The 13,313-nt window shown below is 38.5% G+C and overlaps 1 protein-coding gene across 6 annotated transcripts in view; it reads right to left on the reverse strand.

Annotated features, from left to right (window-relative positions):
* UXS1 (UDP-glucuronate decarboxylase 1) overlaps positions 1–13,313 on the reverse strand; it is a 94,858-nt gene that overhangs the window by 51,026 nt on the left and 30,519 nt on the right. For 3 of the 6 annotated variants that reach the window (XM_075061275.1, XM_075061282.1, XM_075061272.1), the window contains exon 6: positions 12,253–12,466. The exons of 1 other annotated variant lie outside the window; for it this stretch is intronic. In XM_075061275.1, the coding sequence (XP_074917376.1) occupies positions 12,253–12,466 (214 nt within the window). The remainder of the gene's footprint in view (positions 1–12,252; positions 12,467–13,313) is intronic. 2 more of the 6 variants (XM_032790963.2, XM_032790964.2) reach the window with 1 other exon arrangement.

Here is a 13,313-nt window from a genome sequence, read left to right on the forward strand (position 1 = left end):
AAGGGAACAAGGATACGTTGGGTGATCTCTGAAGACAAGATGTTGCCTAATAAGGTTACAGGTTTCACTGAATGAAACAGGAGTTTGAAGACTGCAGCTGATGGAAAAAATGGTTTGTTAGAAACAAAACGAACAACGCTGAGCCTTAACTGAAGATGCCTATCAAACCCAACGTGAATGATTCAACAAAATCAGATTAACAAGCTATTCGTAATATAGCACATAGAGAGCAGAAAGATATTTTTTTAGTGTCTCACCCACAGTATATTCAGAGCACCCTGTATCTTTTTCTTGTTTAAAAAAGAGACTGTGTGTACCAGAGGATGCCAAAAATTAAATGGGAAGAGTTCAATTTGGACACGAAAAAAACAGATCTCCTACAAGGACACCTAAGAAAACACTTAAAGGTTATTTAAGAAGGGATAAAACCAAAAGGGTGCCATGCCTTTTTTGCTTCCTCATGATGCTTATTTTTTTAAAAAAACCTGTTTGTTTTTAAACCTTAAGATACCAGAAGGATCCAGTCTGGTCCCTGTTTTGCTGATGATCTAACAGTGTGATGCTGTCAATCTTTACCGGTAGGGTAACAATGTTAAAGCTCTAACCGGGCTCTTCTTTCAATTGTTTAGTCAGGTGTTTATACGAGACAGATAAGAAAAACCACCACTTCAAAATAAAATGCACTCTTTGCACAGTGAATAAATCTCACTCCCCGCTCATTCAGGCTTAACTTCCATGACATCTGCAACTTCACTGACTTAAGTTATCCACTGAATCTTCAAGCAAAAATAGGGTAGACAAACCCTCATTTTCAATTAAAATAAAAAAAAGTAGAACACATTTTTCTAGGCATTCTTCATATGTCGTAAGCAACAAAAGACGGCACAGACCCATTTCACCACCCCTTCCCTTCAAAAAATGGCAAAGATGCAAACTTAGCCACTTTACAATCCCTTTTCAATCCATAGTACTGCTGTGCCTTACAGGCACCTCACACTGGAAGTCTGATCATAGGCAATGTTTCACAGGCACCAGGGGTCACTCGATGAAATTAAAAGGCAGCAGTTTTGAAACAAACATAAGAAAGTACTTCTTCACACAACATGGTCAACCTGTGGAACTCATTGCCAGGGGATGTTGTGAAGGCAAAAAGTATAAATGTATTTAAAAAAAATAGGTAAGTTCATGGAAGATAGCCATTGATGGACCTATTAGCCAAGATGGTCAGGGATGCAATCCTATGCTCTGCATGTCCCTAAACCTCTGATTGCCAGAAGCTGGTGCTGAGCGATGAGTGATGGATCAGCCAGCAATTGTCTTGTTCTGTTCATTCCCTCTGAAGCATCAGTCACTGGCTACTGTTGGAAGACAGGCTACTAGATTAGATGGACCATTGGTATGACTCGGTATGGCAGTTATGTCAAATTACCAACTCAAGCTCAACAACTCTAACATAGAAATAGCCATTTTACTGCCATATTAATGGATAAAAGGTCTCATTTAAATATAGCTACCTGTTTAAAGAATATAAGTTGCATAGCTAATTTTGTTCTACCACTGCATGACTGATGTCAAACAAGCTTACAAACTAAAAGGCCAGAATATAAAATCTGCTAGCTGAGGTTGAAAGAGAATGTCAAAATGAGGGACAAAGTGAGTGAGGCAGTATACTTTATTGGACCAACTTCTGTTGGTGAGAGAGAAAAGCTTTTGAGCTACAAAGTGCTCTTCTTAAAACCACAAGCCCTCTAGAAATGGGATACTCATTTTTTCCATGACAGCCACACAAAAGGATCCCTTGTTCTGATAAGTTCCTCTGGGAGCTATCGTACTATAAATTGTTTATTAATCATAAATACAAAATGTTAGGAAAATATACATGCTTTTATTTCTGACACACAAAACAATTCTAAAAACAACCCTGCAACAAGTTAGTGCATTTCCATGGTGCAGGAAAAAATTCAGAGTGGAAACAGGTATAAGGTTTAAGTTTCACTTACTACTTTAAAAACACTGTTAAAAATGATCAGGGTATTTAATATACATAATTATTTTAAGCCAAGTTTAATTAAATCACAAAGATTTTGCCGATTCTTATTTTTGTGGCAGACAGGTCCCAAATTTTGAGAAGATTTGCAAGACCCCTATTATCAGGGCTTTAGATACATAATCTCCCCTCAACCCTTACAGCCCAAAGACTGGTTTTGCCATTTCATACTAAGATTACTTTGTGATATTTTAGTGAATTATGTGCCACAATGACATTTTTAAACGGCATTTTTGTCATCCAGATAAACGTTATTACTACTGAATGACCAATGTGCATGTTTCTCAAAAGACCTCACTAGAATTTCCTACATGTAACAGCTAGTACAAGTTTAACGTTACAATGGTACATTGATGTTTAGAACAGTGGCCCATTAAGAGTGAACATTCCTGCCTTGGCATGAGTGAATGAAGATATATTTGAGAGGACACTTATCCATAACTGTTATATAAATGCTAACAAAAAAGTAACCATATGCAAGAATCAAAAAAATTCCTTTCAGTTACTCAATCTCATTCCAGACAGAAAAAGTGCAACAGAAGCATACACAGAGATGGGTCTGGGAAAGCAATGTCTCCTTCATTTTTAATCCCTTCCTCTCTGAGTCTTTTTCTCCAGTTGTTAGTTGCTGCAGCACCACAGGAAAATGTGGACCAGAAGAAGAACCACAGCCCTAAATAGTCTGTCCTAGGAACTGCTTCACTTGCCAGAGGAGAGGGAATGTTTTAGCACCTGGGTACAACGCAGAGTGCTGCTTCTTTTGCAGACAGTGACAATATTATGCAAAGGACTTAGGAAGGCCAGGGCTAGCAGGTAGAAGGGTGATGGAGTATTCGCCATGGGACAGATGGTTGTCTTATCAGGTCAGATGGATAGGAAAGCAGCCAGCTCCAGGCCCTCTCCAAAAGATTTAAAGATGCAGGCAACTGAACCATTTTGGAGGGGAAAGGGTAAAAGCAATTTATGGATGTCACTCATATACTGTAATGCAGGTGACCAAACAGGCCCACAATCTCAGCATTGTAAGACAAATATAGCTGCCTCTCTAGCTCTGTTTTCCCTCTTTCAAGCGTTTCAGTATTTAAACATGTTTCTATCCTTTCCCTAAGATGCTTGTTTTCCATGACTGCAAGCTGGACCTAGACTGTAGTCACAGGAATGCATATTACAAATGCAGCAAACACTCTGCATTTGTCACGCTCTTATATGACAAGCTCAACATTGCATGTCAACTACGCAATATACCAAGCCAGATGGTAACTGTGGTACAATAAGCAGATGCAACATGAAAGTGTGCATGCTCAAGTATATGCAAGCACTGAAGTACCCAAGTAAGAGTGATAAAAGAACAACAGTGAAAGAGCTATCCAAAAGAATGGCAGGTGTTTGCTGTTGACTCACTCTTAGCAGGTGTGGGAATTTGGCTCAATACCCTGAACATAAAAGATGGAAATGGATCACCAGCCAGAAGAAACTAGAGACAGATTGGTCATAAGGCAGGAAATCTAGGCCGTCAACTCTGGGAAAAGGGCTTAGGCTAGAGTTTACATGTTTATTATCTATGGGTTACTTTGGGAAATTAATTTTAGTAATTTATGGTGATTATTAAAACAGACATTATGAAAACTGAAAGGGTATGTCATTTCAGATGCTCCAGGTTTCTTCACATGCATACAGGAGAGTCTTTCGAAGAATGAAATAAGTGTAAATGATTAAAAGTTATAAATCTATCCAGTTGATTTTAAAAAGAGCAGCTAAATTAAGTGCAAACTTAGACTTCACACAAAAGTTACACCTGATTAACCAAAATCATTTTTCGAATCAGTACAAGCCAGGTGCAATCAATTTAAGTTTCTACAGAAAAAGGTTTGCATCATTTCAACTACACCGTTTGGAGGGGGTGTTTGTTTTTGTTTTTGTTTTTTAAAACAGCTTTAGTTGAAATGGTGCAACTTGTGTATTTAGACAACACCTTTGTTTAAGAACAGCCAAAATACCCACAAAGTGCAAGTTCTCCTTAGGAGTTACAATAGAATCGTTATTACAAGGCCCTATGTGGGAAAACCCAATGAACTTCTCAAATCAGAATTGTGCTGAAAAGCAAAAGATTCCACCTTAAAATGAAAGCGTTATATAAGGTGTTTTAATGCTCACATGCATCAATGAGGTTCTGTAACTGGTGCACCCACAAGCTTTACCTGTAGCCAACGGGCCACAAAAGTGTGAGGTTCTATAACATCTTTGAAAACCAAAAGGAAAGAGTAGTTCTTCAAATCTGATTCTTAAAAAGTCACCTTCTCAGCTAGGAATCTGGTCATTTAAAAAGTAAGTCAGAACTAGTTTGAGGTACCTACACATGCCTATATGCCCTTGTCGAGTTAGTAGTTTTAACGATCAAACGCTTTCATTTGCCTCTCCCTCTGCTGCAATGTTAAAGACCCACACAAATAACAGTGGAACTTATTTAACAGAGCAAACACTGAAACTGACTACACAAAGTGTTGTCAAAGACACAATGTGAACAAAAATCTTTTTCTGTCATCGTGATCTTAAGGGTCATTTGTAACAATAGCAGGTAAAAAAATTCCAGAAAGAAGTTTGATTTTTTTGAAGTTGACAATACCCCTTTAAAACAAGGGCCCAGCATCAGCACCAACAACAGCTTTTGTCTTTGATTGTCACAGAAGAATAATAACTAGAGTGAAATGTCAGTTGTCCAATTTTTAAAAAATTGAAATTTTAGATTTTAATTAAAATATGAACAAGTGAGGAACATTAAAACCAAATGCCCACATATTATTTAGTCTTCAGTTATGTCTTTAAGGCTGAATGAAGGTAATCAACCTCTCTACTTGGGGCACTGATCAACTAGATGCTGTGACTTAGAAAAACCTTCCTTGGAGGACAGAAGTCTTTGATAATTAAATGCTATCCACTTTTCCCCACACTTATCAAGATGGTATCCAAGTGCCTTCCAAAAAGAGGCAGAGTTGGGAGAGTAACAATTTATCTGTAAAAGCAGCAAAGAATCCTGTGGCACCTTATAGACCAACAGACGTTTTGGAGCACGAGCTTTCGTGGGTGAATACCCACTTCGTCAGATGCATGCGTGTATTCATCCACGAAAGCTCATGCTCCAAGACGTCTGTTAGGTCTATAAGGTGCCACAGGATTCTTTGCTGCTTTTACAGATCCAGACTAACATGGCTACCCCTCTGCTACTTGACAATTTATCTGCAATAATCAATAGCTCATGTCTTCAACACATCTCAGCATACTGGTACAAATACAATAAACATTCTATATAAATCACAGCAAACTTCAGGCAACAAATATTAAGCAAAAAGATGAACTTTATTCAGGAACACAAGAAATTCTTTGCATCTTAGGTAGATGGGATTCCCTGTAAGGCAGCATCCATACTGAATTTTAGCAGTTCTCCCACTGCTGGTCTAGTACAGACATCGCTCAGACAGGGGAAGCCCCAGGTTAGATTGGATGCAGGTGCAGTTTGTACTGTGTGAGGTGGTAAAACCGCAAGCTACAGGTTATTTTTTTCATTCAAGTATTAATTATACTGAAATCCATATCTTAAGTTTCAGCAGAATCACTTATACTGTTGGTAAAACCCTACTAATACCAATCCATAACATGCAAAATTTTACTTTAGTGTTTTTTTTGTGTGTGTTTAATAAAATTAGACTGACATCACTGATTAGAGTCACACACCATCTGAACACAGAGTGCTACATTATCCACACTGGTCTCTTCTTGATACCTGGCTTGCAACAATCACTATTCCACCACTAGATTCTCCTGAGCAGAAGATTGCTACCTGTCCTGTATCTGACATGGGCCAAAACTCACTGGGGACTAGGCTATCCCCACAACATTTTTCACAGCAAGATCCTTAAAGTTGATCCACAGTGCCCCAGGAGCAAGAACTTCTCAAAACACCCAATTTACTGTACCTGTGACCTATAAAGTAAGATGGAATGACAGTTCCTAGAAATGAGAGATTAACAAATATTTGTACTGCAGTAGTGCCTAGGAGCCCGCCACACTAGGCAATGCACAAACAAAACAAAGACCGCTTTTGTCCTATTGTACTACCTGCTCCCTTAAAATGACCCTAACACTATCTTAACTTAATGAGTTACAAACTATTAAGCAGAATAAAATAATTATTTAGCAGATGGGGGGAAAACAATGGGATAAAACTGAATAAGGAGGCAACTACTGAAGCATTGATAACTCTCTTGTATTTGACAAAGTGGCCTGAGAAATTCCAGAGCATTTAACACAGATCTTATCCCAGCTCAAGGGCATGTCAGTTGTTTTGGTACAGCCTGTTCTAGGAAAATATCTAAGGAAAGGAATAAACATGCACTACTAATTTATTTAGTATTTCTCATTCATGAAGTTAACAGCTCAAACTTCTGCAAAAAATAATTCTCAGCCATTGAAGACACCCAGCATAAAAAATTAAAATCCTTATTTAAAAGGATCAGTCAACCTAAGCCTTGATCTTGCAAAGCACTTAAGAACATTAATAACTTTAAGAACATGTTTAAATTCCATTTGAGTCACTGTTTTAAAAGTATATTGCAAATAAATGTATTTGCCTGTGCTATTAACCATATATACAGTAAAAATTTTGAAAATCCATGTACTTGTTACTACACCCTGTTTATGCTGTTTATTTTTGGCATTTCCCTTAGCTTTCTCCACCTTCAGGTTCTTAGTGCTACAATGGCCACATCTACCTAAATTCTTATGCCATCATTCAGGCACTTCTATGGTACAATTCAGAGAGGGATACATACTTCCTATTCTTAAAAAGTTTGATTTAATTTTGAGCCAAATTTAAGTTGATAGTGTCTTTTAAATAAAAAAAACTACTCGTCATATATGCCTACAGAAAATAGATGTGAAATTAATAAATGACCTGCCATGAGTTATGTTCCCATGCTGAAATCGTGAAAAATGGCTAGACTGAAAAACCTGTACAGATTTGTAATTAACTCAGAGCACGCCTTCCAATAACTCTGGAAATACAATTGATTCATCTAATTAGGGTCTAAGGTTTTAAACCAACTTCCATAGGATCTTCTCCATGCAGGAACTCTGCCTCCTTTAGCTACTTCACGCTATGTAGTGTAGGCAGACACTTTGATTAGATTTTGAAGAGTCTCTTCTCATCTTTGAGAGTCATTCTGAAATTGCCTTTCATTACATGCTGCAAATAGACCATATTTCACATCCAGCCAAGACACAATATTCACACTAAAATAGATTACAACTTCAACAATGTCCAACTGATATTGTTTTACTTAAAGTGCCTAACTGTACAATGAAATGCTGGAGGCCATTAGTAAAATTCCTACTGTGCAACCATGCTCCCATGGTATTATGTGCTTGCTGTAATGACAACGCATTCACAGAGTACTCTGCACTTGTGATTATGGTCATGAAAAATGTATAATCCATTCATTGTTTGGAAGTGCTGAAGACTTTGTTTGCAGCCTCTCCAGGCCTATTTTTGGTACAGGGAGGAGAGGGGGGGAAGGGAGAAGTAAACTACTGCATTCCTATACACCAAAGCTTCAAAGCCAAGATGATTGTACGGGATGCTTTTTGTATGGTAGTCCTTGACTATATACAGAAGGTGTAGAACCGATAAATGAAATTGTTTTTAATTGTTCACTTTATTAACGTAAGTTCTGTTCACCATTCACTACACTTGCCTGCATTGTAACTTCTGTTCACTGTTTTTAATTTGTATTTCATATGACTTGGCATTGTGCCTCTCTCATCTCTATACAACTTTGTATTAGAAAATTGGTAGAAAACTTTGTAATCAAATGTTATAGTCCCTAAGGATAGTATAGGTTACCCAAGTGAAAGAAACATGTGCCTTTTTGCTAGAAGTAGAATAAAATCTCACCCCCCCCCACACTCTGTAATCATTGCCCCATTTGAACTGAATGAGGTGTGAATGAGTGAGGCTTGGAAGACACCACACCTCCAGACAGCTACCAACAGTTAAGGAGGGAATGGAAGCCAGAGCAAAGGACAATACAACTTGTCAAGTGGCCCCAATCAAAGAAAAGCAGACATATTGACGACCTCAGGGATTAGAAGCAAGCAACCTTCTTTAGAAAAGCCCCTCTTTGGGACGTACACCCAGAAAAAAAAGCAGCCACAAAGCAACAGACCAACGGACACAGACCAGATTTTGTAATCTGGTCTGGATTTGCATAAGAGGGAAGCAGTGTGTCCTTGCAAGGGACCAATCCTGGGTCTCGTCTTGTCACCATCGGAGCATCGATCCAGATCGGCAGAAGCCCGGCTCCACCCCTCCCCCATCTAACTCACCTGGCCAGTGCAGTTAAGGGGAGCAACTAGTTGGTAACAGCAGCAAGATGGGTGTGTGGGTGGGTGTGTGTGTCAACGCATGACTGTAATATATCATATGCATATGATAGACTATTAATTAATACCTGTATTACTAATAAATGTGGCGTTTTGCCTTAATCCCCCTGAAAAGATCCCGTATAGTACTTTGAGTACAACAAAGGGTCACATTTCACAAGTGTTAATGGACTGGCAATTCATGCTGAACTCCCTGATGTAGTAACGGGATAATATTTATCTGTCTCAAGAGTTCTGTGGGGCTTAACAAATATTGCAAAGTCCACTGAAATCCTTGGATGCTCAAAGATTTACTAGTATTAAACACCATACTGCCCCTAAATATTGCAGGGCACCATTCATTTCAGTTTCTACTGCTTTATGGTAGTTTTCCTCATGGCCATCATGCGCACCACACACACACAAAAATACTTTGGGGGTTTTATACTTCAGAGTCACTTTTTTGTTATCCTTACCCACAGCCATCTCACTTGAGAGACGGTACTTGCTGGCCATGAAATACAGAGAGAAACAAGGGGGAGATAATGTGTGCAAATTATCCTGCTCAGGAGCACATTTGAAGCCTTCCAAGAGTTCTATTTAGGAAAAGTAGAAGAGTGATGGGGCTGTTCTGACAGCTGCCCTCAAAGCAATCCATTTCTTCCAATGCAGTAGACAAGCCAAATGCAGCAACTACCTGAGAAAACACTTGCCTCCCTGTGTGCGCACATGTGACAGGAGGACTAGTCTGCAAGCAGCAGTCCTGAACATTTAGAGATGCTAAACCAGTTTTTAAGAATCCAAACTAGAATCTGATGGTCATCTCTTGACACTACCTTGCAATGTACAGAGTTTGGCTGTGATTCTTCCACAAATTAAGCCTACCATTGTAATAATGCTGCATCACATAAGCACAATTTGTGCTTATTTAAAAAAATATGTTGAAGTTTCTTCTATAGTTACATTGGAATCTGATAGATAACCACTACTAATTAGTCTGGGGTCTTGACAAAGACAGTATTAGATCTTAATGCAACTATGAAAAAGTCAAATGTGTTATTTTCTCCCCACAGGTTTACACTGGATCCATTCAATCACTTCCAATACAATTTAGATCTATTAGTATGGTTTTGTTCAGATCCCAAAGACACAGGTACTAACCCACCCTCTCACAAGTAATATATGGGGTCTTTATTAGCCATACAGAGCAGGCAGGATTGCCATTTTTTCTTCCTAAATACCAAGACATATAAGAATCTTGGCAGCAGCATTCTGAAGAGAGTAAACAGCTATAAAGTTTTAAAGCGGTAAGTCAATTACCATAAAATCAGGTTTGCCCTCCCAGTTTTGTAAGAGTACTGTGAATTTTCAGACAACATTCTCTGGACAGTTTCAATAATTTGCAAAACTCATATACTGTTCTAATTTAATTAAAGTAGTAATTGTCCTTAGTTTCCACTTAGACAGCCTACATGAAAGCTTTACAATTCTGTAAGTCTTCTGTTGGTGTTATAGTCAATGAATTTGAAAGTGAAGGCAATTCCTGTGTGAAATGATAACCCTGAGCCAAGACATTCACAAAACAGAGAACAAAATGAGTGCTTTTAGGCCATCTGCTAGTATCTCTGCGTCAGTCAAGGACAAATGCATCCCAAAAAGTTGGGTGTTGCTTTATATTTATGAGAAAACACTGGTTACCTCTTGGGAATCAAAGAGCTGGACTTCAGCACAGCCTTCCCCTAGAAACTTCTGCAAAGCTAATTACCATTGAGACTCATTTAAACATACAAGGAGGATATATAGCTGGGGATGAAATTCAAAATCACATGCAATCAAGAACATATCCTTCTTTCTAGATAAGGAATTAAGTCTCCTTATTAAATAATTGCTATATCACAGAAAAGCTATCATGTTAAACATTTTAAAATTGGTCTAGTTTCTGGAAAGCAGCAAATAAACGGCTGCTCCCTATGCATGGATCATCCTCCCATACCACTCTTCGCCAAACCTGCACACAAATTCTTTCTTAAAAACCCAATGCTATGCAAAGTTATCCTAATTTTTATAGTCCCATCCAGAGATGGAATGTGCCCAAGACAACAAACAAAAACAAGCACAGGTGACCTTACTACAGTAACCACACCACCAAGTTTATTACTTACACTTACTGCGGCACATCTAAAGTTGACTGTAAGCTCTTCAGGGATTATTTTTAATGTATCCTCTAAACACATTCTAGGTGTGTCATAACTAATATCAAAATAAAACAAGTGGACTCTTTTCTTAAAAACTTTACTTTGCCTGTCTGAATTGACAGGATTGGAACACAGAGAAGAGATCTGGCAAACTGCTCACTGAATACCATATTAAAATGCATGAAACTGCTTGCTGATGTCTTAATTATGTGCACCACAGGAGAGTAGAAACTTTTCAATATTCCCATTCATTAGTGCTTAGTAATTTGTCCACAGTATTAGCAAAATTGCTAAGCCTCAGTAGCTATATCAAGTATAATCGGGTAAAATGAAGGTAATACTGGGGGACGAGATAAGGAAAGCTGACATGAGTGAACTAGCTGAGGTACAAGCTACTAGTACCTGCAGTGAACACAGATCCAGTTAATCAGATTCTAGTCTCATTATCCTTCAGCGGAAGCACGGCCTGAATTAAAACAGACAGTAACTGAACTCATGCATTGTCAGAACAGAGAACGAGTGTGCACCTGCAGAACTATTTCAGCATAAAATGCTTTGATATAGTCAGAAGCCCATTACAAGACTTCTAAGGAGATGCATTTACAAGATTTTTTTCTGCAAAGTTCCATCCATCAGAAATACAGCAAAAGTAGAGCAAACAAGGTTTCCACTACATTCTTCTTTTAATCTATAACTATTATATAGCTGCACAGTTTCAAATCACAAAAGGAATGAAAAAGCCACCACTGTGGCTAAAATAAAGTTCTAATCACTTCACCACATGCTTTTCTATTCCAAAGGAAGTCTGTAATAACACACACATCTCGTGCAATATCCTGCAATTAACTAAAACATCAGTTTGTTTACAAAACAGAACAATGTTCTGCTGCTTATGGTAATTTAGGTGTAGGATTGCTTACACTTTTTATAAGGAGAGGGTTTTTTTGGATAGGTGGAGAATACAGTGACATCATGTCCCTACCTCACAGGGGGCTTGCAAAGAAATGATTAAGAACCAGGGATCTCCACCTTTGCCATAACATGACGTCATGGTACAACAAAATATAACTGGGTTCAAAAAAAAAAAAAAAAGGGCACGTTCATGGAGGGTAGATCTATCAATAGCTATTAGCTAAGATGGTCAGGGATGCAAACCCATGCTGTGGGTGAACCTAAACCTGTGACCGCCAGAAACTGCGACTGGACAACAGGGTCACTTAATAATAGATTTGTTTTGTTCATTCCCTCTGAAGCATCTGGCACTAGCCACCGTCGGAAGACAGGCTACTGGGCTAGATGGACCCTTGGTCTGACCCAGTATGGTCATTCTCATGTTATATGATAAAAGATGTTTTTGGGATCCCCCTCCCATTTAGTCAGGAAGAAAGAGGGCATTCATAATGTGACAACTTCTTTGAACCTCTCTGCGACCCCTTAGAAGTCATGACCACTAGCTTGACAGAGCAGGGTGGACCACACCTACCTAGATCAAGCCACAAAATTGCATATAAATCCAATTTCTAAATGTACTTCTGATGGGAAAGTGTGATTAAGTGCAGAGATCAAAGCATATAAATGGTTAAGCAGGCTACTCACCTTCAATGTACAGGGGTTCAACGACATCATGATTAATCAGTTCAAAGTTCTCGTGGCCAATCCAGTGTTCCACATTTCTTTTCCTGCCCGTAAAGAAGTTGTCCACAACTGTAACCTCATGGCCATCCATCATTAGTTTGTCAGTAAGATGAGAACCCACAAACCCTGCTCCTCCAGTTATCTGCGTTAGGACAGTGGGTATGAATTTTTTTTTCTTTTTACAGAAACACCAGACAAAGTCCACAAACATGAAGACAGAAGAACAGCAGCTTTCAAAACTTTGCTTACCACCAGGGGGACAACTCCATTTTCATTTTAAATTGATTTCTTTAAATTTCAGGCCCAATATTTAGGTAACACATAACATTTCAAGAGAAATACTTCACCTGGTTTGAAAATGTTGAACAAAGACCACTGTGGAGAAGATTAGAGGATTCAATATTTTTCTTCCCATCTGGACCCTCCCCGCCCCCCTGCCCTTTAAATTGAGCTTGTGCCCTTCATGCACTGCGGAAAAAAACCCACAACATTCCTGATATTACTACAATTAAGCCTGGCCTTCTCCTGGTTTTGATGGAGGATGTTTTGGGGAGGGGTGGGCTTAAAGAAATATTCTAAATGCTCTCATCTTATTCAAAGGAGTTGAATCTTTAAAGACCTTTTTTCTTCCATGTGGCTGTGAAGTGTGAAAGAGTGAAAAAGAAACAAGCTCCAAACTGTCTTATATTGCTTGATCACTATTGCTCAGTTTTCAGCTTATATTTTAATCTAACTAGTTCTTCTGTCACCCACAGAGTTACAGGACAGACAAGCTCTGAAGCTCTATTGTAAAGAAACAAGAAAAAAAAAACACTTTGGAAGTTAACTTTCACACCCTTTCCATAAAGTATAAAAAGACTATTTTTAGCTTTTGCAACTCATTCTTAAAGAGCAATGAATCACTGAACACAGTAATTGTATGACTGCTTCAACAAGAACCATGCTGCATGACATGTTCAAAGGGACATGTCCGTGGAAGCAGTTATTTTCTCTAGGCTTCACAAGCAGTTTTAATGAAGGAA

The sequence above is a fragment of the Chelonoidis abingdonii genome, chromosome 1 (genome assembly GCF_003597395.2).
Source record: "Chelonoidis abingdonii isolate Lonesome George chromosome 1, CheloAbing_2.0, whole genome shotgun sequence".
In the NCBI taxonomy this organism is placed as follows: Eukaryota; Metazoa; Chordata; order Testudines; family Testudinidae; genus Chelonoidis; species Chelonoidis abingdonii.